This window comes from Gallinula chloropus, assembly GCF_964237585.1.
Source record: "Gallinula chloropus genome assembly, chromosome: 19".
NCBI lineage: Eukaryota > Metazoa > Chordata > Aves > Gruiformes > Rallidae > Gallinula > Gallinula chloropus.
In genome coordinates this window covers 635,000-660,868 of record NC_140104.1, presented here as the reverse complement: position 1 = coordinate 660,868, position 25,869 = coordinate 635,000, and the positions used below count along the sequence as shown (strand labels likewise).

At 49.0% G+C, this 25,869-nt stretch overlaps 1 protein-coding gene across 1 annotated transcript in view; it reads right to left on the bottom strand.

Moving 5' to 3' along the window:
• AP2B1 (adaptor related protein complex 2 subunit beta 1) overlaps window positions 1–25,869 on the bottom strand; it is a 74,563-nt gene that overhangs the window by 35,064 nt on the left and 13,630 nt on the right. Inside the window, exons 6-14 of the mRNA XM_084272906.1 lie at window positions 22,135–22,325; window positions 19,850–20,071; window positions 18,862–18,982; window positions 16,688–16,783; window positions 12,080–12,195; window positions 10,851–11,016; window positions 10,255–10,353; window positions 7,147–7,406; window positions 2,723–2,915 (exon numbers count right to left, since the gene is read on the bottom strand). Of these exons, the coding sequence (XP_084129032.1) occupies window positions 2,723–2,915; window positions 7,147–7,406; window positions 10,255–10,353; window positions 10,851–11,016; window positions 12,080–12,195; window positions 16,688–16,783; window positions 18,862–18,982; window positions 19,850–20,071; window positions 22,135–22,325 (1,464 nt within the window). The remainder of the gene's footprint in view (window positions 1–2,722; window positions 2,916–7,146; window positions 7,407–10,254; window positions 10,354–10,850; window positions 11,017–12,079; window positions 12,196–16,687; window positions 16,784–18,861; window positions 18,983–19,849; window positions 20,072–22,134; window positions 22,326–25,869) is intronic.

Below are 25,869 nucleotides of genomic sequence, written 5' to 3'. Positions count from 1 at the left end.
GATCAAAAGTAGAGCTGATCCAGACTCCATCAGTGGGAACCTTAAAAAATAGAAAATAAATTACAGAGATTCACAGAATTTCAGGGGTTGGAAGGGACCTCCAGAGACCATGGAGTCCAACCTCCCCCAAAGCCCTGACAGGAAAATGCATACTCAGCCCTTCCTTAGATCAGCCCCCAGCCTTCCCTGGTTCCAGGACTCTCTTTGAGAAGGGTATGGGAGCCTCAGTCTTCCCAACAAGGCAGGGGAAGAAAAGGCATTAAAAAGGACCTCAGGAGTCATGGAGATGGAAACTCGAAGCTGAATGAATCAGGCAATGATATGACATCAGGGAAGTGTGTGGATAAGGTATCTGAGGTGGAGAAAGAGGAAGGGATTGCTTCAGCGACAGCCAGGACACCTGCTGACACACTGACAGGCAGAAGGCTGACAAGCACAGAGGAAGATGACTGCATTTCAGTGTCCAGACACGGTGCCTGCGAGAGCCGTCCCCAGCCGGGTTTGACTCCAGGTGAAGGGCTCAGCCCTCCTTCCCAGGGCTCCTCAGGACACATCTCCCCCCCAGCACGTACAGAAAGCAGGCAGGTGGGTACCTGCAGCCTGAGCCTGTGGCTTCAGCACCGCTCACTGGGGCTTAACGCTGCCCCGAGACCCAAACACCAAGCCCCCGGCTTCCCCACGCAGCCAAGAGGCACTGCCTAGCAATTCAGCTAATACCAGGTTAGCAATAACAGCTTGATACTTCTTAAACAAATGCCCACAACAATAAACAGAGACACAGATCCCATTCACACACATGCTAATTAGGCTTATTAAGGGAAAGGCAGAGAAATACAAAGATTCACCAGGAAAAAGATTCCCCAAGGCACGGGAGGGATCAGAAGACATGACCTCTGATGGAACAGCACTTCAGTAGAGAGCACAGGGGGAAAACCAAAACCCCAACCACCACAGCACCATCCTAATAGTTTGGGGTTTGTTTTTCAATGTTCTCCCCTCTAGTAACTTGTCTGAGATGGTGCTGGCCCACGCAGCCCGAGGCACAGCCCCATCCAGACACGATCGCCTGCTCGATCGCACTCCACAGCCCCATGAATTCAGGCTTGAGAAAAATACTACGTAAAAACCTAGCACTGCATCAACTGAAAGCTCTACTGCCAGAGCCAGTCACTAAATTAAGCCCATTAATGCCAAGTGCAAGACAATCTTTTCCCAAACCCAAGTTTTTAGTCCTCCTGCCACGTCCATTTATTCGTCACTAAAACAAAGTGTTGCTGTAAGTGGCCTGGAAGACAGTGCAGACAAAGGAACAGCTCCTGAGCCACCACAGATAACACCACCTTCTGCAGGGCCTTAATGCAATGACAAATCCAGCTTCTCAGTGGCACATCTGACAGGGCGAAGGCTGCCAAGGTCACTGCTCCGGGCTCGCTGCCTGCTTTCCCAGCAGCTCCAAGCTCAAACCATTCCCCTGCTCCCCTACCTCCCAGCATAAAAGCAGCCTCTCCCTGCTAAATAAGCAAATGGCTTTTTGGCTGGCACAGAGACTGAAGCCCACCTGACCTCTGTGAATGCCGATGCCATTATGGGTTAGATGGTTTCCAGTTCATTAGCTTATGTAGCACTGGTGCAGGAAACTCGTTAAACAGCTCCTTTAATAAGATTATGGCAGCTTAAAAAATAAATAAATTGACAAACAAGGACTGGTTGCACTGGGGCTCATCCAGCTGCCTCCTGCCTCTGGTGTTCGCAGCGCGATGCAGAACTGAAAGCACACCTGAACCAGGCACACACATAACCAACCCAGCTCACTGCAAGCCAGGCCTCAAACCAGAGCAACACGAATTCACCAGATACCTGGAAAACACCCAGCTGCGTTCACTGGGGTGGTCTGACTCAGGTTACATGGTGCAAGTATGGCTAGAGTGCTTCTTAGCCCTGCGGGTGAGTCACCAGGGTGCTGGGGTCTGTGTGCTGTGCTCCACCCCACAGGAACGTCTCCTGATGACGACACTCACCACTTCTCAATGCTTGGCTGCCACCAACGCAAGACCACAGCACTGAGGTCCTCTCCACTGCTGCAGTCTCCTTTCTAAGCGCTTCTCTCACTGCAGCTCACGCCCAGCTCAGAGCCCAGAGCAGACGCAGCGTGTGACTGCTCATACTCTGACCCTGTTAGTACCGGGTACCTCCCCGTGAGCAGCTGCGGCACCGGGAGGATGACAGAGCGCTTCCCTCCTGACCTAACTGCAATTAAAACATCACCCACGTTAAACCATGACACACTCCAGAGGATACACAAATGGGATGACACGGGGCTACGGCCTGCGGCCCCGGGAGTTCTGCACTGAAATTCAATAGGGTTGGGAGCCAGTGGAACAAAAACCTTCTTGAAAGAGAGCCTGAGCCCATTCCAAAGCAGCAGGAACTCTCCATCCTTAAAGCCACCTTTTGGTTTTCTTCTACAGACAGAAAAAGCATGGAACAAATATATCCACTGACCACAGGTACTCTACAGCGTGCAGCAACGTTTTTTTCATAGCAGGAAAAACCTGCTAGAAGTTGGTACAATAGCACTGGTTAAATCCTCTTGGAGTTTTAGGACTCTTCAGTGGGAGCTCAGTGATCTGAGCATTACAGGCACAAACCATCAAAGCTTTACAGAGATAAGCACAGCTTCAATTATTTCCCATCAGCAGAAGCTAAAGAGGATGCCACTTACCAAGCTGTCCAGCCCTCCTCCCAGGAGGTCCACAGCACCCATCTGCATGGAGGACACTTGGGGAACATTCACTGGGGGTCCCAGGTCCAGGTTGAGGAGGTCGCCCAGCAGGTCGCCCTGCGATGGAATGACCTGTGGCTGCTCCAGGTTTGTAGTGGCCGTTGTGCCCACAGGGCTATCGCCTGCATCAGTGCTGTGGGTGGGAGGAACAAGAAGAGGAGCAACATCACTCACCTTCGGCCTCCAGCCTCAGACTCCCCACACAGGGAAACCCAGCAAGAGGCGGCTCAGGAGCGGGAGCCGGTTCAAAGCTCGTGCTGGCAGCTGATCTGCCTACTGCCACAGGGCAGGGTGTTATGGGGAGGGGTTCATCAGCACAGGCTCTGAGCACAGAGATGTTCCAGGCATTGTGTGTGGTTTGCAGTTTGGAAAAGGGAATCTTCAAGGTGTGAAGCCTGAGCCACGAGTGCTACATGACTACAGCACTGAAAATTACTGCCCAGCTCAGAAGAAACCTACAGAGATGATTTTCAGCCCCCCAGGCCTGGAGAACTACATGCATACATGGCAGGGGGGAAATAATCCAGATTTCCTCAGAGACTTAACAGCAATAGAACCCTTGAGCCCTCACTCTACCCTGGCAAACACAGCCACTCCTCACAGGTGTGGATTAACCAGCTGACCAGCACCAAGTTCCACAAGTCTTTTCTCATTAAAGGCCTCAATCTAGAATGGATTCAAGCTTTCTACCAATAATTTCCTTTTTTCTGACTTAGCAGCATGCTAATTACTAGTCTAGAAATGCTTCCAAAATTTCTCATCATATGCAGCCTGACTACCTTCTACATGCACTCACCACTGAATTTTACAAGGAGGGTTAAAAAAGAGACTGACTGCAGCTCCTGCAGCTCTCATTACCATGTATTTATTCTTTAAATCCAGAGACACTAATATTTTAGATAACTTAAAATCTATTTTGTATCCTGCTGCCAGCAGTACCTGACAGAATTATTTCCAGTTGCTATTACTGTGGATGCAGCCAACAGGTATTTGCACCTGAGCAGCCTGGGAATTTGCACCCTGACAAGGTGTTTAATGCTGGTGCTCTTCTGTGAGGGTCACAGCTCCTGGTTTTGAGTCGCCACGACTCCCTCCCTTATCCTCATTCGGTTGCTGAGGGGAAGGCTTCAGCAATGGAGTATAAGCTGCTCCCAACCTCAGTGCCAAGAGGAAAAGCTGTAGCATAAGGACTGCAGAATGAATTAGTTACCAGGCAGCAACAGGAGGGGCTGAAAGCTTCTCTGCCCTGAAAGCTTCTCACCCCTAATAGCACTAATATCAAGAGTGATTTCTGCTTCTCCCTTCAGCAGGACTTCTCTGTGCACTGACCAGCTAACAAACATTTCTGAAGGACAAGTGGTTACCACGATCCAGTCCCACCCCCACCCCAGAGCAGGCAAGAACAGCATGTGTGAGCAGAGGCACGTTCCGAGCCGGCAGTGCACACACTCGGTTCGTTCCCAGTATAATCCCTTTAACACTACACCTCTTCAACACTTACTCATCCTTCTTCTGATGGAGATAAAGCAATCTCTCAAGGTCTTGTGTAACTGCAGTTGCCCCAAAGCCCAAGAAGAAATTAGGAGAGGACAAGGCTAAGGCAGGTGGCATTCCACCGCCATGGCTCCTGCACAGAGCCAGACCTGGCCCCTGCGCAGGGCTGTCTAGAAAGCTTTGCATTTGCTTTGGGGGAAAAATATTAAAAGAAATGTGGGTTATAAAGGGCAAAAAGACCTGACACAAGCGTTCTCCCTTAGTCTTGGGCAGCGGTTAGCAGCTGGGCTTGCCCATGTGTGTTGGAGGTTGTCCTTCCATCAGTCCAAGCCCCAGTAACTCTCAGATGTTGGGTGTCACAGGGGATGCACCTTCTGACCTAGAATCATTTCCTGCACCCACATTTGGGAATAGGGACTCCTACCAGAGCCTAACCAGACTCCTCCTCTCCTGGGAACCCTGTAAATATCTCCCCAAAACTTCCCAGCTCCATTACAGCTGCGTAGGGGTGGTGGGAGCCACCACCTGAGCAAACACTGCCAAGCAATCAGGAGATGTCTCCCCCACTTTTAGGATTAATCTGCAACTCTATGACACTTGGGCTCACTGAACAGGGAGGAACCAGCTCAACATGAGCCAGCAGTGTGTGCTCACAGCCCAGAAAGTCAACTGTGTCCTGGGCTGCAACCCCAGCAGTGTGACCAGTGGGTCAAGGGAGAGGATTCTGTCCCCCTACTCCACTCTGGCGAGACCTGCCCCTGCAGTGCTGCATCCAGCTCAGGGGTCCCCAGGACAAGAAGGGCATGGAGCAGTTGAGTGAGTCTAGAGGAAGCCATGGAGATGCTTCCATGTTCCCACCTCAACCTCACTGTGCAATATGAAGGAAAAACCTCAGACTCCAGCAGACACCAGAACAGTCATTACCTGAGTGCAGAAGTAACGAAGGTAACTCCAAATAGCTAGGTGAGGAGGTTCCCTTTCATTGGGCACCCTTAACTTGCCTTGAACTGAAAGGTTTTCATGTATCTTTTAATGCACCTTGAGCACTATAAAAGGGGCAAACCAATTTCTCAGTAATCAGTAAAATCATCCTGGATGCACAAATTCAGGCTCCCCACAACCATGCTCCTGCAGAGCTGCTCACTGTAATTCTTATGGCTGAAAGTGGCAATTTGGTGTGCTGGGACATGCTACAAGGAGGCCTGGGCATCAGCTTGTAAGGTTTTCCTGTCCTTCTTCTAACAGTAGAGCAGAAAACCACAATAAGGGGGGGGTCTCTATGAGGTGAGCTCCCATCAGAGCAGCCTGGTGTGCCATTAAGCAACGTTATTCCATACAGTGCCAGGATGCAGCACGCTCTGCTGAGCGCCCTTCAGCTCTGGCTGCCTCAGCTTGCTGCTGCTGATTGAGGCCCAAAGGTTTTATGTTGAAATAATGGGTAATTTAGTTGTAAACACCATGGGGGGATGTGCAGTACTGCTGCAGTCAGACAAGATCTGAGGTCAGACGACCATCTGAGCATGAGCTACGAGAGTCAAGCCACGTACACAGTGTGTGCAAGAAGCCAGTAAGAAATACTGCTCCTTGCAAAAGCTGAACTCCTTGAGCTGACTAAACTCCCTGCAGTGACCTGGGGCCAGTGTGCAGTGAGGCTGGTAACACTGGGCACCAAAGCTGCCCCCACCACAGCTCCTTTTGCTATTGAGGCAAGTCTTGGACTCTAAGAAGTGGCTGAGGAAAGTGGTCACTGCTTTTCTTGTCCAACTGGTAGACTTGTGCTTGCTGGTCCTGGGTCAGTGCAGCTAGACTTGATTTCCTAAGCAGGGAGAAAACAACTTGGTTTGCAAAGCCAGTCAGAAATAGCTTCTGTTGCTAAGAATAGCAGCAAAGTGGTGTCAGAAAATAGGAAAGGAGCAGCTACACATGCTGATTTATCAGTGCAACAGCAAAAAATAGCACTCCAAATGTCACTTTGGGAATATTATTAAAGAGGTAAGCCTGGATACTCTGCCTCCTGCTGTAAATCACACTTGGATTTGTAATTAATACCATTAGTGCAAACAGCACTGCTTACCTGAATGAGGAACCATGGGAACAGGCTCACAGCAACACGGCCACAGCCCAGGAGTACTGCACTGCCTGCTCCTGCCGACCCAACCCACCTACAGGACTGTCTTCATGGGGAAGCATTAAAGCTCCAGACAATAAGCCAAAGCATTTCCCCCCACCTCCCAAACGTTAGGCAGAATCTTATCAGGCTAGTCAGCTTCTTTTAAGACCAAAATGTTTCCAGTGGCAGGGCTGAGATGGCTTTTACACTCCCCTTGCCTGACAGGCAGTTTCACCAATCCTTCCCCATTTCACATTCCCACAGCAGAGGATCCCTGTACTCCCCAGTTCCAGGAAACCTGTATTATTTTACACAAATGAGGCCTGTAAAGCTGTGCTGTTGCTGAAGCAAAAGCTCTTAGAAAAATCGAAGTGGTGCATCCTTCTGCAAGATGCTTGCTTTTACCACCGTCCTCCTCCTCCTGGAAGCATGCCCTTGTACTGGTTATCCAAAGCTTCTGCTTTATTCAGACTCTCATGTCAAGAGGGCTTATAGCCAGTGTCTGCTCAAAAAAACATCACAGCTTCTCTTCACACAAGAGCTTTGATGCTTCCTCTGTCTTCTGACCTGGGAACTCAGAAACTACAGACCCAGGACGGAATTCTACACTGAAATGGCCTCAGGAATGGCCTGCAAGCCCCTGTGCAATCAATAAACATGCTCCCACCAGCTGTATTATAAAAGATCTTTGCATCTTTTGGACTGCTCTAGAGAGAAACAGCCAGTCCTGCCCATTGCCAGCGCAGGTGCCTCAGCTTACCTTCCATGGTGAAAGGGCAGGTGCTTGCGGTGGATCCCGTGGCTCCCCTCCACGAAAGCGTTGGGTGGTTTGTGGTACACGGAAGCCAGAGACCCGATGTGGCAGATCAGCTCATCCAGCAGCGTGGGCTCAATCAGATCGGTCTCCTCAGAAATAAGCGGCTTTTCCGAGAGGACCACTTCCTTGGCAGTCACCGGGTCCGTGGAGAGAAGGCGCCAGTAGATGTAGCCACGATCCCGCAGGTCGGGGTTGTCCGAATCCTGCGACCAAGCAACCCATCAGTCAGGTGTGAAGGGGTCCAACACCTGTAATCACCTCCTTTTTCTGGTTAAACACCCCAACTATGCAAGAGCATCACCAAATTCAGGATGAGGCCACGAGCTGCTTGTTGCCAAAAGCACCCCGAAATTAAACATGAGACTCAAAAGCATTAATGCTGACCTTCCTGCCCAGCTGGGAGCAAAGAGCCAGGATTTACATCCCACAACTGCCCCATCCCACTGAGCTATGAACTGCTTTCCCACCTCTCCTGCCACTTAAATTAAGGCAGTGCAGACAAGAGAAGAGGTGACTCGAAACGACTCTGTCTTATACTAAGGCCAGATATCCAATATCACATGTAGTGACAGGATGATCCAACATTCCTGGAAATACATGATTTCCCCAAGGAAAGTGCTGGACAAAAAGACCTCACTAAGCTGTATTCTTCATACCAAACAAGATCTTATTTATCCTGCCTTTTAGTCATCTAATGAAGTATGGAAAGATGCTAATGATACCCAGTTAGGATGCTTCATCAGATCTCCAGCTGTCAGTAATACCCCCGTTTCACTGCAGATACTTCTGCCTCTGCATGAAGTGCTAATTATTTCTCCCCTTTTCGAACAGCTCTGCCCAGAGCAGCAAAGTGAGTGGTGATAGTTTGCAGTTAATATTCTAGGGAGAGGGAGCTGATACATTTTTATGTTGTAGTGCAACACGTTTGTACTGTTCACAGAAACAAGAGCTGGGATTTTTGATCCCCACAGCAGCAGAAAAACAGGGAAAATGTTTCTGAGGCTTTCCTTCCCCTGTAAATTCTGGCAACATACTGTACATCTCATTATCCTTCTTCCTTGGCATTTCTTTTCCTCTTCTGTGATCTCATTCACACTGCTGCTGACCTGCTACAGCCTGCCTCTCTGCCCTCTGTCCCCAGACATTCTCAGGCACTCAGCAAAACCTCTATTTATAATGAGGCTGAGCATGCTAAGCTCATTTTGCTCATGAGGACCTAGATACAAGGTCTGGGTCAACTGATAGATTTCTCTGCAGCGCTGTTTTTCAGTTTGATGGTGGAGTCATGGACTCTTTACACCTTCTGCCCTCAATTCCTACAAGGCCCTGTGCATCCTGCCTGCGGCAGGCAGCTCAAGATCAGGCAAGGCTTCTGCCAGGGCAGACATGAGAGACCGCCGGCTCCGAGCTACTTGCAGGCACCTACAGATTGAAGACTGTTTCTTCTCACAGTCAAACAGACTTGAAACTTCACTAAACCTACTGAAACAAGAGGCTCAGCTCTTCCCTTTCCATACTGCTGCCAATTCTCCGCTCTCCAGGGCCTGCATGCAGTAGTGCACCCCGATGAACAGGCACACGGCAGCAACGGAGATGCAGAGGTTCCGTGGCAGCCGCTGGGTCACGGGCTGGCCAGAGACCCCGATCACCACTGCACATCAGGGTCCCTCCCATCCCCAGCTGCTTCACTGGTATTTTTACCAGTGTTGGCTGGATTAAGCTGGCTCCTGCCACCACCGCACCTGCAGTTTGCTGTGCAGACATACCCTAAGAGACACTCAAAGTGCAACAGTACCCAACCTGGGGAAGGAAACACACGTGTAATTACTCTCCCACTCCAGTGAAAAGCACTATCTCTACCTAGAAATCAGACCTTGAAGCATAAGGCTCTTAGTGTTTTACAGCCATTTATCCTACATTGACTTATTCACATAAAATACAAAAAGCCAGACTGAATCAACATTTGTGACAAACAGAGAAAAAACAGCCGCCTGTTCCACTCCTAGGGTGCCATTAAGTGTTTTGTGACTCAGCATAGTGGGTTTTAACACTTAATACCTTCCTTTGGTTGGCTCAGACAAACGATACAGCCTGCCCTTGGCCCACCCTGTACTGGAGGGGAGCTGAGCGTTCTGAGGCAAGGAAAGCAGGCCACTGATTTCCTGCCCCTGACCAGTGAAACACCCCAAAGGGATGAATAGTTCTAAGTACCAGTAAGTCCATAGCCGTGACTTCTTGCAGCAAAGAGGACTGAAAGGGCCAGTTGATTATTTGACTCCAGGTTTTCTGCCCAGAAACAACTGCAGCCCATTCAGAACAGCCAGGAGACTATTGTGATCACTTGACACAGCAGGTTTGGAGAGGAGCTGCTCTTTTTGGACTATGCTGCCACACATTTGCCCCTGTCATTGCAGCCAGGGAGTGTAGGAGGACCAGCTGATGTCTTACCCACTCCTGCCACCAGGACATCTCCAGGTCTGCCAGCTCAAACCCAGCCCCACCTGCAGTGATCTGAGCTCAAAACTCAGCACCTCATGCATAATGAATCCAGGATCTTAGCCCACTGTTACAGCCTCCAGCAAAGCTGCCACATTGTGGTCGACAGCATCCAAGTACAAAGGAAAAAACCCAAACCTCGTTTCTTTCTTTTCCAAGGCACTGCTTATGCTCTGCCATTCATGGAACAAAGTCTTTGCCAGGCCCCTTCCCTCTATCACAGCTCCAGATGTTGTAACTGCAAGCCATCTCCAAGGAGAAAGCGTTTTGGTGTCTTCATAACCCTACCCTGTCCCTAACATTTCATTTGGTGGGTGAACAGGGAAGGAATTAGGATGAAGCAAGAGCTAAGGAGGAGAGAGCAGATACCAGATGGCATGGTAACAGGCACAGAGCAGCTCTTCAACGGAGTCAAGTCCCTCCTCTTAGGATTCAAGTGCGTTCCCCCTTTGCCCAATCTCCTGCACAGCTGACTGGCCTGGCAGATGGCAGACACCACACAGCAGGCTGACACAGCCTCTGGAGGACTCTGGCTCACTGGGTATCTTGGCTTACCTGCGTGGCCAGGCTGAGGACCTGCTGAACCAGCTCCTGTGTCTCAGAAGGCTTTTTCAAGAACAGCTTCACGATAGCAGTCAGCAGGGTGAGCTGCACCTAGGAAAGGCACACGGAGAGATTAGAGAATTCATCCATGCTTTACCAGTGTCTCCCACATCTCAACACCCTTTGCTGATACACAATTCAAGTCCTAAGCTTTGTAACAGCATTACACTGTTCTTTGTCAGTACGAGACTCAGACTCCTGCCTGTTGCAAAACACTTTCACAGACAAGTCCCCAGTCAGCACACTGAGATTTCTGTCACTTCTGCATCTCAACACTGTTCTTCTCTATCTTCTGGGCCCTAGTAGGGCTATTCCCCAAGAAGCACATAACATCTAGAAACTCCTGTTCTGCCTTATTCTTCCAAGAAGAGACGCTTGGGAGATACAAACATGAGAGGAACACCTACAGACTCTCAAGAGCTCCATTTAAGCTGAAGACTGAAATTTTCACTGGGAGGTATTTTCTGACCCCTGCAATACTATTTACCGTCTGTCCCAGACACACACTGCATGGAACACTACAAGTAAGATGCACAGCACAATTTTACCTGAGTACTTTCATCATGGAAGCCCTCCAGGAAACTCTCCAACAGCTCATCTGCATTGTCAATTCTTTCTGCATATTCTCCCACTATCCAGATCATGGCAGCTCTGGCATCTGGCTCATCCAGGGAATCCAGGTTCTCGCACAGAGTGGCGATGATGCTTTCATACCTGGTTTGTCAGAGGACAGGTGGATTACTGGGGTGAATTCAACCTGTGTTACTCCATCTCTGCCCACATCATTCTGCAGAGAACCCTGCCCTGAATGACAATGTCTTGTATTTCTATGCAACGAGCAGCATTTACGCTCAACTACGGCAGATATCCCCAGGACTTGTCTTTTTCCAAGCTGAGCACTAAGAGCTCATAGGGTCCTCAAGAGCTTTGCAGTTTCATTAATCACCAAGACCACCCAGATGTGGAACTGAAGACAAAGATGCCTCCCTCTCTGTTTTGCTAAAGGGAATATTTGATCCAACAGTTCAAAACAGGAGCTCTATCAGCTCCTGCAGCCTTGCTGGCATCTTCAGACTGGTAACTCTAAACTAGATATTACACTTCCCCAAAGGCTTTGCTGTAAAACAGACAATACCCCACACTAATTATTTAGCTTCCCCTGTTCCCATGCGTGGGTATCCCTGTCATCAGCAGGCAATCGATCTTGTAACTGACAGCAGAAATTGCCAGAGAGGCCTGCAGATGTCCCATATTACTTTTTATGTGATCTTGAAGCCTCTGCTGAAAGATCTTGCTGCTGTTCTGTAGCTGAAGAGACAGAGCCTTGCTGCAGCTTAAAAGCAGCTGAGTACTGCCCAAGCAGAGTGACTGCTCGGTGGGGAAAGCCAGCAGTTTGTTCTCAGGCCACGAGGGCCAGGAACTTTCAGGGCCTCCTGTGTAAGTCTTCTAGAGAAGGCTACAAAACCAGAAGCCTAATGCTGTAAACTCAGTCAAATTTTCTTTCTGGCATTCCCTGTAAAAGCTTTACTAGCTTATATTCATCAGTGTGGAGCAGCGGGGAAAGGAAAAGCTTTCGATTCAGACTAGTAATGTGTCAGGCCAACACCTCATCTAGAGCCAACATCCCAACCCTGCTGGACAGATGCACTCTGCTCTGCAGACAGACAGCCCCCTTTGCTTCAGAGCCCTGGTGAGCGATGCTGAGGGGGGTTTACATTGCTCTGTTCTGATTCTAGCAGCCAAGGGCTTCCAAAAGCCTCCTGCTGCTTTCTCGTACTTGTTGGGGTACTTGCGGAAGATGTCCCTGATGACCACGATGGCCTCCTGCACCACGTAGTTGACCTTGGTCTGGATGAGGTCCAGCAGCGTGCTCACGCAGCGCTCGGCAGATTGCTGGGGAGACACACAGAGCAGAACAATTAACACAAGCTGAAGCAGCACTCCTTCCCAGCCCACAGCACACCACGCGCACGAGGAAAGGCTCAGAGGGGGAAGACAAAAGTACAACAGCTACCGACTCGCTGTGTGCATCCAGCAAGACCTGCGGGTTGACAAGTGCTTGTGTTCTGCAGCAGAGACACCAGCTGACTCCTGTGAGAAGTGATGGCTCGAGCAGCCGTGCCTGGGGATAGCTGGATCACCACACAAGGGAAGAACACTGCCTGCCCTCCTACTCCTGTCACCCTCTGGCTGTCTAGCAGTCGGAACAGGGGACTGAAGGAGCTCCCTTGGACATGCCCAGGCTGCAGCCAGCGGGGCTGGGAGAGTTTTACACAGGGACTGCTGGGAGGGGTCTGGGGAAGCTAGAAGGCAGGAGAAAACAAAAAGCAGCTCCCACCAGCAACAGGTTTGATGTTTGTGGGGTGAGGTCCCTAGCAACACGTGAAGATACAGCTGTTATTAGAAATCCAGCTGCTTCCAGCGCAGCTTTCACATTAATTAGTTCAAAATTCCCAGCCATGGGGCCTGGAAGATAACAAGGACTGGACACTGGCATGGTCCAGGAACCAGAGCTGCAGTGAGAGGCAAACACTTTGGGGAGGTTTGTTCCCACATAGCACAGCAAGGCAGGACATCATCGCAGGAGCAACCAACTCCAGCACTGGAGAGTCTCAGATCAGGACAGTTATTTGGCTATTAGCAGAGCACATATGAAGCCTCATTACACAGCTGGTGATTAATGTGAGAAGCAGACTGCTCACGACACTGCCTAGGCAGGCACCACCAGAACATTCATAAGGCATTCAGAACCCAGACAAATACTGTAGAGCACAAACAATAGCAACGTAGGTGGATTTTTCAATTCCAGTGAGCTAATAGTCCCCTTCACTTACAGAGCACTTGAAGGCTGGGCAGGAGGAGGAGGAATGAAATGGCATTTAAGTAAGTCACAGGAATCAGATTTTTGAGAATGGGCAACAATCTCAAGGACAAACCTCAAGACTTGTAGAGATGAATGTGGGACAAGCAGAAACTGAAACCTCCTGGTGACTCTCAGCTCTGGTACCTTACACCGCCTATGAGAGCAAACTGTGACCATGCTGGCACAGAGATCAGCCACGAGAAGAGACACTATAAACCAGCATTGGCTCTGTCTCCCCAAACTGGCCCTCAAGGCCATGGGACACTCCCCAGAAATTCACACCAAACAACATCCGATACGACTGGTACCAGACCAGGGAGAGCTGTTATTTGAAGTCATATGGTTGGTGCAGGATTTGTTTGTGATACCTGTCCCCCCTTGGCACAGCTGTACAGGTACTGTGTCACTATGGAGGTAGAAAGAAGGCAGTATGACTGTTCTACCCCTATGTCTTTTCCTGCTCAAGGTGCCATCTGAGGCCCATGACCTGTACAACACTTCTGTCCATGCAGGCTCATCGTGGCCCTGACCCAACACAGGTCCCCACTCCCACAGTGGGAACCCCGCTGGAAACCCCTGCAAGCTGGATGCTTCAGAGCTCGCAGTCCTATCGCTTACCAGTTTCTCAACAGCTTCCACTAGTTGTTTTAACCAGTGTATCGGTCACTGTTTGTGACAAGCAGTCCAGCCTTGCCAGAGCCCCTAACAAGGAAAGCTTTCAGAGCTACAGAACTCAAGGAAAAGCAAGTTAAGGTTTATTTTGCCTTTTTTTTCCAGGAAGAGAACAACATCCACTTTGAAATATGCAGTGTTGACTTCTAGCCCAGAGTCCCTCGGAAAGCGAGCCACCATGTGGGCACACACACAGCACAGCAGCTCCTCTAACAACATTTCCATGTAACAAAATGCATCTCAGCCCACTTCATCCCTTGCAAACACATTGCTGTTTGAAGGTGGACATCCCTGGGGACCGCAGGGCTCTGCAAAGGGATGAAAGAGTGTCCCAACCAGAACAGCTCTCAAGTTGGAGTGAGGAAGGACAACAGAACCATGTCAAACTTGCTTTGTTTTTCTGTAGAAACCAAATGAAAGCCCACAGGATTACTGAAGTAGCACATACCATGCTCGCAGCCATAAGTCTCAAGGATTTCTAAGAACCAGACTGCTGGCTGGATCTCCTAGAACAGAGACAAATCCCCCTCTAACATGGCAACACGGGTCCTTTGCTTCTCCTTCTCTCCAGAGGCATCACCATTCTCACTGCATCCATTTCGTTTCCTTTTCCCACAGGAATGGTACTTTATTTCCTTACAATCAGAAGCATCAGATGACTTCATCTGGTGCTGCCAATGGAGCAAACCAGTGCACAGCCCACAGACACCTTCACCCCATGCTGTCGTTTAGCTACACCACACCGTTTGCTGTAGACATACCCAGCTACTCTGTCCATGCAAACAATGTTGTTCTGACATCCCCCAAGCCCACATGGCTGACAAAGCCTGAGCAAAATCCACCAGCCTTGCTGTTCAGCATGGGTATGGCTTACATTTCCAAAACAAGTGCCACCTCTGCTGTTAGCACCACAGACTGCTGTGCAGCAAGGGCCAGGCCACACCTGCTCTACAGCGCATGTCAGAGAGGACAAGGTTGTTTATTTATTGTCTTACTCTTCTAGGAGAGACAGTTAGACAGGAAGTGGGATCCTTGAAGGTGGAGCTGAAGTTCCCTGTGAACACTCATTCATCAGCTGTGCCCCATGTCAAGAGAGCAGATTTCTAAGCCTTGGGAACTTGGACACTGAGGGCTGTAAGAATGCTCTTCCATTAGTCATAACTCAGTGCAAACAGCCTCTAGTAAACACAGATGCACTGGGGACAGGGATTAACCTAGAGATGAGGACACTGTAATGAGTTGTTCTATATTTGCCCTCTCTAAATCTGGCTCTTGTCAGAGGAGTAAACAGACCTTATCTCTAGCAGCAGTGTCTTCAGAGGAGCGCTGCTAAAATCAAGGTTACCACTGCTTCCTGAGACACCCAGTTACATCAGGGGATCACTGCAGATTTGCCAGGACATTCGTAGACGTTTGCCTACTGAATGTGATTGTCATGGCATCAGGGATGGGAAGAAAGAGCGTAGAGGATGAGGGCAGCAAAGGGTAAAAACATTTTGGTAACTGCAAGGAATACAGCCCCTTTCACATGAGAGCAGGACAGACACACGGACGAGTCCGAGCGTGAAAGTCCTCGCTGAGAACCAAAGCAAACTCCCGCTCCCCAGCACAAGAACCACCACAAGAAGAGCTGCCAACAGCTTCCTTTTAGTTCCCAGTAGCCTTCTTCCACACTCAAGAGCGTTTCGTGCTGTCAGTGCCATAGCTCAGCCAGCCTCCTGCCAGCACACCCTGGTATCTGAACCGCAGAGGTGCAGCCAGTGCCTGCGCTCTCGGGCCCCGCTTCAAAGGCAGGCTGTGGCTGTGAGGAGCCGGGAGAGCCCACGGAGCAGAAGGCTGCATGGGGGGGAGATGCTCTCCAAAGGACAGAAGTCGGTGCTCTCTCTACTCAGACTTAACAGCAGTTTAGCTGAAACAAGGGAAACCTGTGCGCTGACACTGTACTCAGTCAGGCATGATTAGGTTCTTATTTAAATCTGCTGTCAGGCAATGCTCATGGGAACACGCTTTAGCAAAAGCTAAATGAGCTCAGCTGAAATTAGAGCACTTCTGTGACATTTTGCACTCGGTTATCAGTTTACTGAAAAGTACCAACACCAGAGCACAAGTCTCCTCTCTTTTCACAGGCTTTCTGAGCTCCTGTCAGGCACACCAGATTCACTTGCAGGGAAGTTAACAGGAGCATCACTACAGAAAAACACCAATAATTTCTATTATGGGCATTTTGGTGGATGTTCAGCCAGCAGAGAACATTTCAGACTGTTGTTCTGAATAATTGCAGAGGTTCTTGGGAACTTATTTGCATAAGTGTCTAGGCTATGGAGAGCACATTGGAAATGAAGCTCTAAGGACCTTTAGTACTGGATAAGCAGAGAGGGTCACTCTGTTTGTGCGAATTGCACTTAAGTGCCCCAGATCTCTGTCATTCTGTGCGTGTGTTCTATTCAGCTGAACCAGGGAACAGAAAACACTTCATAATACTGAGTTCTTCTGCACAATCTCCTCTCCTTCCCCCTTCAAAAGGTCAGGCTGCAGTGATTAAAGGAGAGCCTCATGGATAAGCCGTCATTGTTCCACTGAAGCCAGTACAGTAAAATATTCCACCAAGGATGATTTGGCTGCTCTGCTCTGCCTGCAAGCTGAGGTCTGCTAGGAGCACACCACCCTCCCACCAGGTACTCAACCAGAGCTCACACGTCCTACTGTTCAGCTGGGGCTTTGCCCATGAGCACGATGTATCCAGGTCACTCGATTGCCAGTGCAGGAGGAAAGAAGATTAGTGGAATGTGGGAACGAGACTGCCAAGCCCACTCTTGTTTTTGAGTGCCACATGAAAGTTCAGGTACTTGCCTCAACCTTGATGGCACAGCGCCCAATTGCTCGGACAGCCTTGCGCACAAAGTCGACGTCCACCTCCGTGGCGTACTCCTTGAGCTCTGCCAGGACCTGCAGAGAAAGCACACCCCCTGAGTGCCCGGGCTCCCACAGGAACAGCCTGCTGACAAGCGATGCCACTCGCGTGCCCAAACGCACCGTGTGCTCTCCACCTGCACTCAAGGCTAATGCAGTCGAACTCTAATCAGTCTCCATCTGTGAAGCGTGGATCAGGGAAGCAAGACCTGGGTTAGGCTGCAAAAACTAAGAGGTGGCTTGGTCTAGGTTACTTTCAAATCCCCCTGAACAAAAGCTGGGGGAATAAATCATCTCCGCCAAACTTCAGTGCTGCTCTACCTCCTTACGCTGAAAATGCAGTGAAATAGGGGTGATTTTTATGTACACCCCATTGTGCTTTTGTCCCACAGTCACTGTATGCAGAGCTCTAAGCAACAGCCACTTCTTCCTTTCCTGAGCTGCATCTCTGGATCTCTACTGGATCCAAAGAGACAGCAGAGGAGCTCTGAGGACACCTGAAACGCATATACAGAGATCAACAACAGAGTCAAGACTTTTCCCCTCTTAAGAATAAAATTTACTACTTTGTCTCCATTTCTCTACTAATGAAAATTGAAAAAGGGCTTCTAGCAGGACCTGCTGGGATCTTACAGACCGCTGACTGAAACCCTACTTTATCTTCAACAAATCACTTGGCTTCGAAACAATGATATTAAAAGGAGATCCCATGTAATTTATATCCCCTCAAAATCTCATTTGTTTCAGTTTCTCGTATCAAACATGACATCAGGGATCTCATTGTGATGTCACAAATAGATTGCAAGGGACAGACAAACAGCACAAAGCCAGACGGCTCCTTGAAAAAACATCCCTACTCAATGCCAATTGCTCAGAACAATGACAAGATAAAGGGGCCTTGAAGGGCCAGACTGCAGACAAATAAATCCACAAGGAGCAGACAGGACATCTGTGTTTTGAAGTTTTATTATTTCCTTGGGTGATTTATGCTGCACAGTACTTAAAGCACCCAGGTTTAGCAGCTTATGCTTTTCAAATACTCCTGAGTCCGACTGCCTCAGCTTCAGCCAGTTGCTGTGCTGGTCTAGAATGGGTGTGGAGATGGAGGGTCTCAAAAAGATGCACAGGGAGGGTGTGGGTAGAAGCATTTCAGGGTGTTATTCCTGATGAAGCGTGGGTTGTTTTGAGGAATGCCTCTTTAGAGCCAGGAAGAGATTCGTTCATTAGTCTGCGGATGCCAGTCCCAGACTCTGCCCTCCAGACATCACTGCCTTTCATCCAAACCACCTGCATTACCCAAACATTAGGCATTAAAACTGGTATGGAGCCTATTAAGAGTAAATAGAAAAACCTGAAGAGATTCTCATGGAAACTGATTTTTAACATGTTTCCCACGTCCCAGCACAAAAGGGGGGTGAATTACTTTGTTCAAAAACAAACAAACAAAATTATCAGGAGAGCTGAAGAGGGGTGCTTGATGTCACATTAAATGAAAGTGCTGTGTGACAGTGAGGATAGGACATTAATAGCACTAACCAGAGGCACTAATCATTTCACATTAGCGTTAGGCCTTGTGAACACTTCCTTTAAGAAAGGAATTTGGATTAAAACTACATCAAATCCAAACCCTACACTGTAAAGTGGTCTCAATTCAAGTTCAGCTTTGTGCAGTTTCCACTCTGGAAGTAAGTTCAGCAAAACAAAGGTTATTTTAGCTCTGAAGAGTGCCCATGCTACAGTTTAAGAATGCAATTAATACATTTGAACTTCACACTTCAGTAAGGTTTGGCCTTTCTGAATGGCTCCACTGGCACACCTCTCACTTGAAACAAGCCCCTCAGTCTAACCTCAGCACTTGCAGTGACTCATCTGACAGGAGACATCAGCTCTCCTCCGGGAACTGTGATCTGTACAAGCCCTGCCTAAGGGCACCCCATGCCGTTTTTATTTAAATTACAGAGCAAGGTCCAACACTTCCCATTAAGTAGCTGCAAAGAGCACCTCTACCAGGGTTAGTGAGGTGCCTAAAGGCCAGGACAGCAGTAGCAGCAGTGGCACACAGCCCCACGAGAGGGTTTCCCATCCCCAGCACACGCAGGACGTGCCCAGCTGACCTGGGCGATGTTGGCTTGAGAAGCCAGGCGGATCATGATGTCCAGTTTCTCCAGTTTGACATAGATGGGGTCGTTGTACTTCACAAAGAACACCTTGATTTCCTGCTTCAGGATTTCAGGCCTGGAGGGAACATAACATTGTTTCACTCAAGACTGGTAAGAACAATAGGCTCTATCCTAACCAAAGGGATCTACCCAAACATTCACCAGGAACAGAATAGTGTCCAGGGCATGCAAAGGAACACAGGAAGGGAACAATGTGGAGAAAGCTAGAAAAAGAGAACTTTAAATGCAAATGCAGAGGTCTGGTCTCTCTATACCTACATCTCTACCTCCTTGCACTGCTGGGCCACCCACTGGACATCGGTCCTTTCAGTGAAAGGAAAGCATCCTCATCTCAATGCAAAACCCATCTACAAGCTCATTTTGTGCTTTCACTTGCAAGAGCCAGCACACAGTAACCCTGCCCTGAATGCAATCACAGTGCTATCCAACCCATCCCACCCTTCAGCAAGGAACAAGAGTAAACATGCACGTGGGAGTAAACTGGGGAAAAAAAATAAAAATCAAACCCCAAACACCCAACAAACCCAACCCACTGTGCACCAGTACGTCAGCAGCCTGGCGGCTCTGCTGAGGAGATCATTACAGGCACACTGAGCTTCTGCAGGTCACCGTGCACTCTGCAGTTACACCCTCTTGCCGATTTGCAATCTGATTTACAGTCTAATGAGAGGGCAGTTCTTACTGCTCTTAAGAAGGCAGCGAAGAGGGAGGCAGGTAATGAAACTCTGTATGATACTGATATCACCAGTATGCTGTACAGAAAATTAACTCATGCTACCAGAGGCATGAGGCGGGTTAATCCATCCCCTGGGGGATCCCACCCTGCATTAAATGAAGTGCTGTGCATGTGGAAATACATGAAGGTCTGAGACAACCAGGTGCCCTTGGACAACCAAGGAGAAACACCCCTGTGAGGCTTTACCTTTTCTGCACAATCAAGTTGATGTTCCGCAGGGCAACGTACTGAACTTCAGGCTCTCCAGACAGCAGGGTCACCAGTGGAGGGGCAAGTTTCTTCAGCAGCATGTTGTAGTAGTCAGAGTCCTTGGGAAGAAGTTCCAGGAACTTCATCAAGACCTTCACTGCTGACAGCACCACTGCCGAGTTGGCGTGAGAGAGCCGAGGGGTCACCCGTTCACAAATACTGGAGACAGAGAAGAAAGGATTCCCATGTATTTCAGACCTTATTATTAATATATACATATATAGAATTATTTCCCCAGACATTTCTTTGTTTTGGCCTTGTTCACAAAGAATAGGCAAAGTCCTGCTGTCCTGAACACAGCAGGAACCAGACAAGAACAACTTCTCTCACAGCTCCAGGTTTCCCTCGTGCCACCTCAGCTCCGGAGCTCCTCCAGCTCTCAGCCCTCCAGTCCCAGCCATGTTCAGTTCCTAGAGCTGCTTCTGCCTTTACTGCTGGCATTCTCTATTTCTGTGATCTGGTCTGTCACTTACAAACACAACTTTAACAAAACAGCCATCAGAACCACACTCCAGCCCCCGTGAAATCCTCTGGGGGCGATCCTTCTCGCCTGTCTGGGGGTTGCTGCCATTTCAACCATTTGTTTCTGTACATAAAGTTTTCTGTTACTGTGAAGACGGAAGGAAAGAGCGACCTAAACACCCTCCCAAATCTCAGCTTCACCACTCAATTCAGTAAATCCTATGATCAACAGCATCCTAAACAACCCATCCCAAGCAGAGAGGAAGTTTGGGTTCATATGGTCTTTCTTACAGCAGCTGTCAAGTTTCTTCCCACCCCCTCCTGCATATTGCTAACCCAGAACAATCTTATTCCCATCTGTGCCTCTAAGTTTCTTTCCCTCAAAGATCTGCTTTCAGCTGCCCCGAGAGGGAAGCAGCGTGGCCAAGTGAAGAGCAAAGGAGTCCCAGTCAAAGGTGGGGACAGGGCCCAGCTGGGGCTGCCCAAGTCACCCGACTGCTTCAACTCTGCGTGCCTCGGTCTCCCCGTGCAGGGTAACGGCACCAGCCTTGCTGTGAAGGGAACAGGGCACAAACCCAGGTGCTGTCAGTTCTCCTGCCTGACATCAGGCTCCGGGAGTTAAACTCCACACACAGGAGTGCTGGGAGGTGCTGCCCACACAGTTTTACACACCAGCTTCAGAGGAAGGATGGATGAGGAACTGGGACACGCTCACAGCTGTTTGAACTAGCAGTGCCTTCCTGACGAAGCGCGGGCGACGCTGGCCTGGCACCCTGCAGATCTGTGCAGGTTTCCAGCACTTGTTAATAGCTGTTTCTGGCACAGGAACAGAGCACGAGGGGAAGGAGGTGGAGGGGGGAAAAAAAATCAGCAAGACTAATGGCAAGCCTTTTAAAAAGAGTGGATGATCTCTTGTGTCTCAAGGATCACTTAAAAAACCCATCACAGCCAACAAGCCTGCCCAGGCCTGCCCAGCCAGGCTTGTGCCCCTGCTTTCCCCTCCACCCCTCTTATCTACATGAAATGTAGCAAGAATTCCTCCATTCCAAGTAATTTTCCCTGCTGGTTCCTTGTTCTCTTTGGTACAGAATCTGATTTCTGTGGTTCTGGGCACAGAGGAGGAGTCTTGAAGCATACAAATTAACACCCCACTACCTAAGCCCTGAGGCTTTGCATTTAGGTTTAATTCCTGTGGCTAAAAGTAAAAGCACAAGGGTGATTTTGAAGTAATAAGAAAAATAACTTCTCACCTTTTTTTCAGTTCTATCGTATCTCAGACTAGTTTTTTCAGCTGGAAAAAATATTCCAGTCTCAGACCTACAGTACTTTGGAAGCCCCCAAATCTAGATGGGCTTTTTGCCTCTCAAAGTAGCAAAATCAGATTTGGAATCTCTGTTTTAACCAGAAAATCCTCCAAACAAGGCTTCCAGGTGGGTCAGCTGTTAGTAAGGGTTTGGTCTCTGGCTGATCCCTTCTCAGCCAGTTCCTGCCAGAACCAGCCTTTTAAATGGGAAAAAAAGTTCAAAAAGCTAATGATGAACAAAGTGGAACTGCAAAGGGAAGGGGCAGGTTTCCAGCGTGAGCCCAAGCTACCAAAAGCTGCCTCCCTTTCAAACCTTTCTCAGTTCGTGTCTTAAGTGAGCTGTTACAGCCCCAAGCAGAGCCCCCTGTGAGCACGGGCGCTCTGCAGAGCCACAGCGCTGCCAGAGCCTGCGCGTGCCGCGTGAGGGCACCGCCTTACAGAGCGGGAACAGGCGTACCTCTGAGCCTCGCGGTCATCCTTGGGGTTGTAGTTGGACAGACAGTCCAGGATGAAGATCTGGCCCCACTCGGTGCACTCGTTCAAGGCCGTCAGCAGCTTGTTGATGTTCTGAGGGTTCAGGTCCAGCAGGTTGCTGTTGGGGTGCGATTCGCTGATCTCTGACAGGGCAGCCACCGCATTCGCTACCACCTGGAGGAGAGACGAGGCGCCTCTGTGCTTGCGTGCCATCAGTGGCCTGGCAGAGATGAGCTTGGGCTTAGCACGGGTTACACACGCAAAACCAACGCAGAGACCCTGGGGTGTGCTATCAGCTGCTCAGCAGCCACCACGTCAGTCATGCAAGGCTGCAGAGACCCTGTGCAGCCTCATCAACAACCTGGAGAGCCCAGAGCCTGACTGCAACCTTGCTCTTTGCCAAAATCTGGGAGCAGGTGAAAGAATAGCAGCACAGCACGAGGGGGCTGCTGACATGCACAGGAAGCATGACAGGCCAGCATAGGTACAAAGAGCATTTCGCTAGAGAAACTGCAGCTTGGAAGTGGTTTTGTTGCAAGATAAACAAGAGTTAAAGCCACCTCTGGACAGAACAGGGACCTGGCACGAGGGCCTCACAAGGGACTTTACTCTGGAGGGACCTAGAGATGGCATCCACATGAACAGCATCTCACCTTCCTCCAGGCTTGCACCAGGCACCATCTCCCCCCACTTCCAAGGGATGCTCAACTGATACAGCCCAGGTCTCAAAACCTCTAATCACCCACCTCATTCAGGAATGGATGCCTCATTCTCCCCAGCAGTCCTGAAACACATTGCTTAACACGATCCAAACCGAGAGACACCATCTCCTTGGTAAGAGATGTCAGGTGCAGGCAGCCTTCAGCCCTGTAGTGATTCTGCCAGGTCACCCGGTTTGAAAGCAACCACACAGTTTCCCTGAAATGGACAACTCCTACTACATTTTTCATCACACATATTTCAGTTCCAAGGAGTCTCCATAGCAGCCATTTCTGTGCTGTGCAGAGTTCCCTCCCAGCGAGCACACAGCACCACTCATCACTGAAAATATTCCTGCTACACCGACGACTATATAAGGCCTTCTCCTTTCTAAGCTCGGATGAAAGGAAGCAGAGATGAAGCCCAGGGTCCAGCTTGACAAGAGTGAGAAGTGGGAGTGCAACACAGATTTATAATTTAGCTCCATGCTCAGGTTCACCCGTTATTCTAACAGATGCCAGCTGAAGATTTCTAAAATAGAAGACTTGCAGAGTATGTAGACAAAAATAGAAAATTTACAGAGACAAAAAGTCTTTCATTTTTTTTAAACTCACCAGCAAAGGGATTTAAACCTGAGTTTAACACACAGATCTGATACACCCTATGAAAAGGCACTTCCAGGCTATTTTACAATGTGTATCACGCCCAGCCCACCTCACTCACAACTCATTCCTGCTAAAATGAAGATTTATAGCATTATTTTCCATGGGATTAAGGCAAAGAAACATCTTATCTGAAATCGTCTGGTTCTCTGCATGACTAAAGATGCTTCTGATGTAGAACACCGAAAACAAGAACAGAGAGACCAGAAATCTCTCTGCATCGTCCCCATCACCACTTGTCACTAAACCAACATATTCCAGAGTCACTGCACATGCACAGGCACGTTGGTTGTTTTGCATTTCACACCTAGAGGTCAGAGAGAGGATTTTGATCCAAGTTTTCATGAATTTCATTAGTTGAATGAGCCTTCTGTTACCAAAATCATTAGTAATCAGAACTGCTGTCCTCTTGTACTGCTCTAATGAGTAACTGAAGAGATGCTGCTTATTCTTCCCATTATTTAATTTGCCTAATTCATGAACAGTTAACGTGACCCAGCATAAGACTGAAGTAAAATACAGTTTTAATTTCATTATATTTTGGAAGTTTACAAGTGAAGACAGATTATTAAGGCGACTGACAAGTTCCAAACCAGGATGAAGAAACACTTGTGAAATGAAACAAGGACTTTGGAAAAATAATAATCTGCCAAAGTACCACAGAAAGGTGCCTGTCAGTTGTATGGAGCAGGGCTGAGTGCTGGCAAATGCACTCATGCTGCCAGGCCTTCGTTACAGTAATTGGGCCACGTGGACACCCTAAAGCCTGGGGCCAGTGCAGACCAAAGCAGCTTCCCCTGCGCTGTGAGACCCATCGCTTTGGATGCACCACAGGCAGAGGGTGCACAGCAACACTGTGACCACGAGCTGCCTGGTACACGGTAGCTACAGCCCAGAGACCTGACTGTGATCAAGGTCTTGCTTTTAGGACCTTCTTGTGCTCCTCAGGAGCTAGTGTGGCAGCACAGATGTAAGTGTGGAGATCAAAGCTGTGGATGGGACTCTGTGTGGCAGCCCACCAGATGTCAGATTTCCATCACGAGAAAGAGCATCAGATGCAAGATGCACCCAGGAGCATGGCTGTGGGCTCCTTGGGTGTTACAACAATGGGCTGGAAGGGGCTGTGAAACGTTTGAGGGCAGCTCACTTCTGCCAGATGGGCTGGGATATGCAATCTCATAGTCCAGTTATAGCTGGTCCTCACGTCCCACCGCTGCAGAACAGGGCTGCTGTCAGCTTGGTAACAAGATGATAAATGAAGCAAAAGGGGACGTGAGAAGGGATGAGGAGAATCTTCAAACTTTAAGCAACATTTATTAGAAGAGAAGTACTTGCTGGCGATTCACAGTGAACATATTGATATGTTACGGTATGCCAACAAAAATAATTAGCATCTTCAAGGCTTTTTACACAGCCACAGCACAGCTGAAACGAAAACAGACTTCAGGAACCAGGCCAACATAAACACTGGTTCAAGTATGCACGCTCACCTCTCCTCACTGGCACTGCCACTGGCTTCAGGACAAGCCAGGAACATCGAGCCAGCACTGGTGTCCATCCAGCACACAACCACCCCTCTGCTGACCGCCCGAAGTGATGGCTCAGGACGTGTAAACACAGATCAAAGCACTGTCCACAGCGTGGGACACTAACAGCAATCAGTCAGGTACAGGAAGAGAGTCCATTAAGAGCCAGTCAACTCCAGTTCATGTGTTGCATCACCTGGTAACCAGCCTGTGCTTTGGCAGTCACACCAGCGTCACTGGAACACTTAGAAAGGTGTTTGGGCCAAAGAAAACCCACAACAAGGCTGAAGCTTCTATCTGCAACTCAGCTGATACTGTTTCCTTAGCAGAACAAAGCCAGACAGTGAAATCCAATGGCACTGAGCTGCAAGTAGAAGGTAGGAAGTGATGGAACAGGCTGTATAACACCTGGGGGGGGTTCACCATGAAAATAAATAGCAGTGATTCCCTACTGCTGAGGGACATCTCAGAAGTAAAACTAAAGCTTTACAAGTGCAGCAGGACAGAGTCCTCCATGGAACTGGAGAAGTTTCCAGCCAATGCCAGAAGCTTCTTTAGCCAACGAAGTATTCTCTGCTTCCACAACCTGCAACATTCCCTCTGAGGAGAAACCAACTGGAGCTGGATCCCTTATTTCACAGATTGGAAGGAGACTAAAAGCAAGGAATTAACATCCAGTATAGCCTTCAGTTCTCAAAAATAAAGGAAAAAACCCAAGGTCAACCCACTAGCCACCAATATGTGAAGCAAAGCAATTAATGAACATGAAAAACTTCTAAAAGCTCACACTTCTAGAGTAACTCCATGGCAAGGTGCCCCACTTGACTCAGA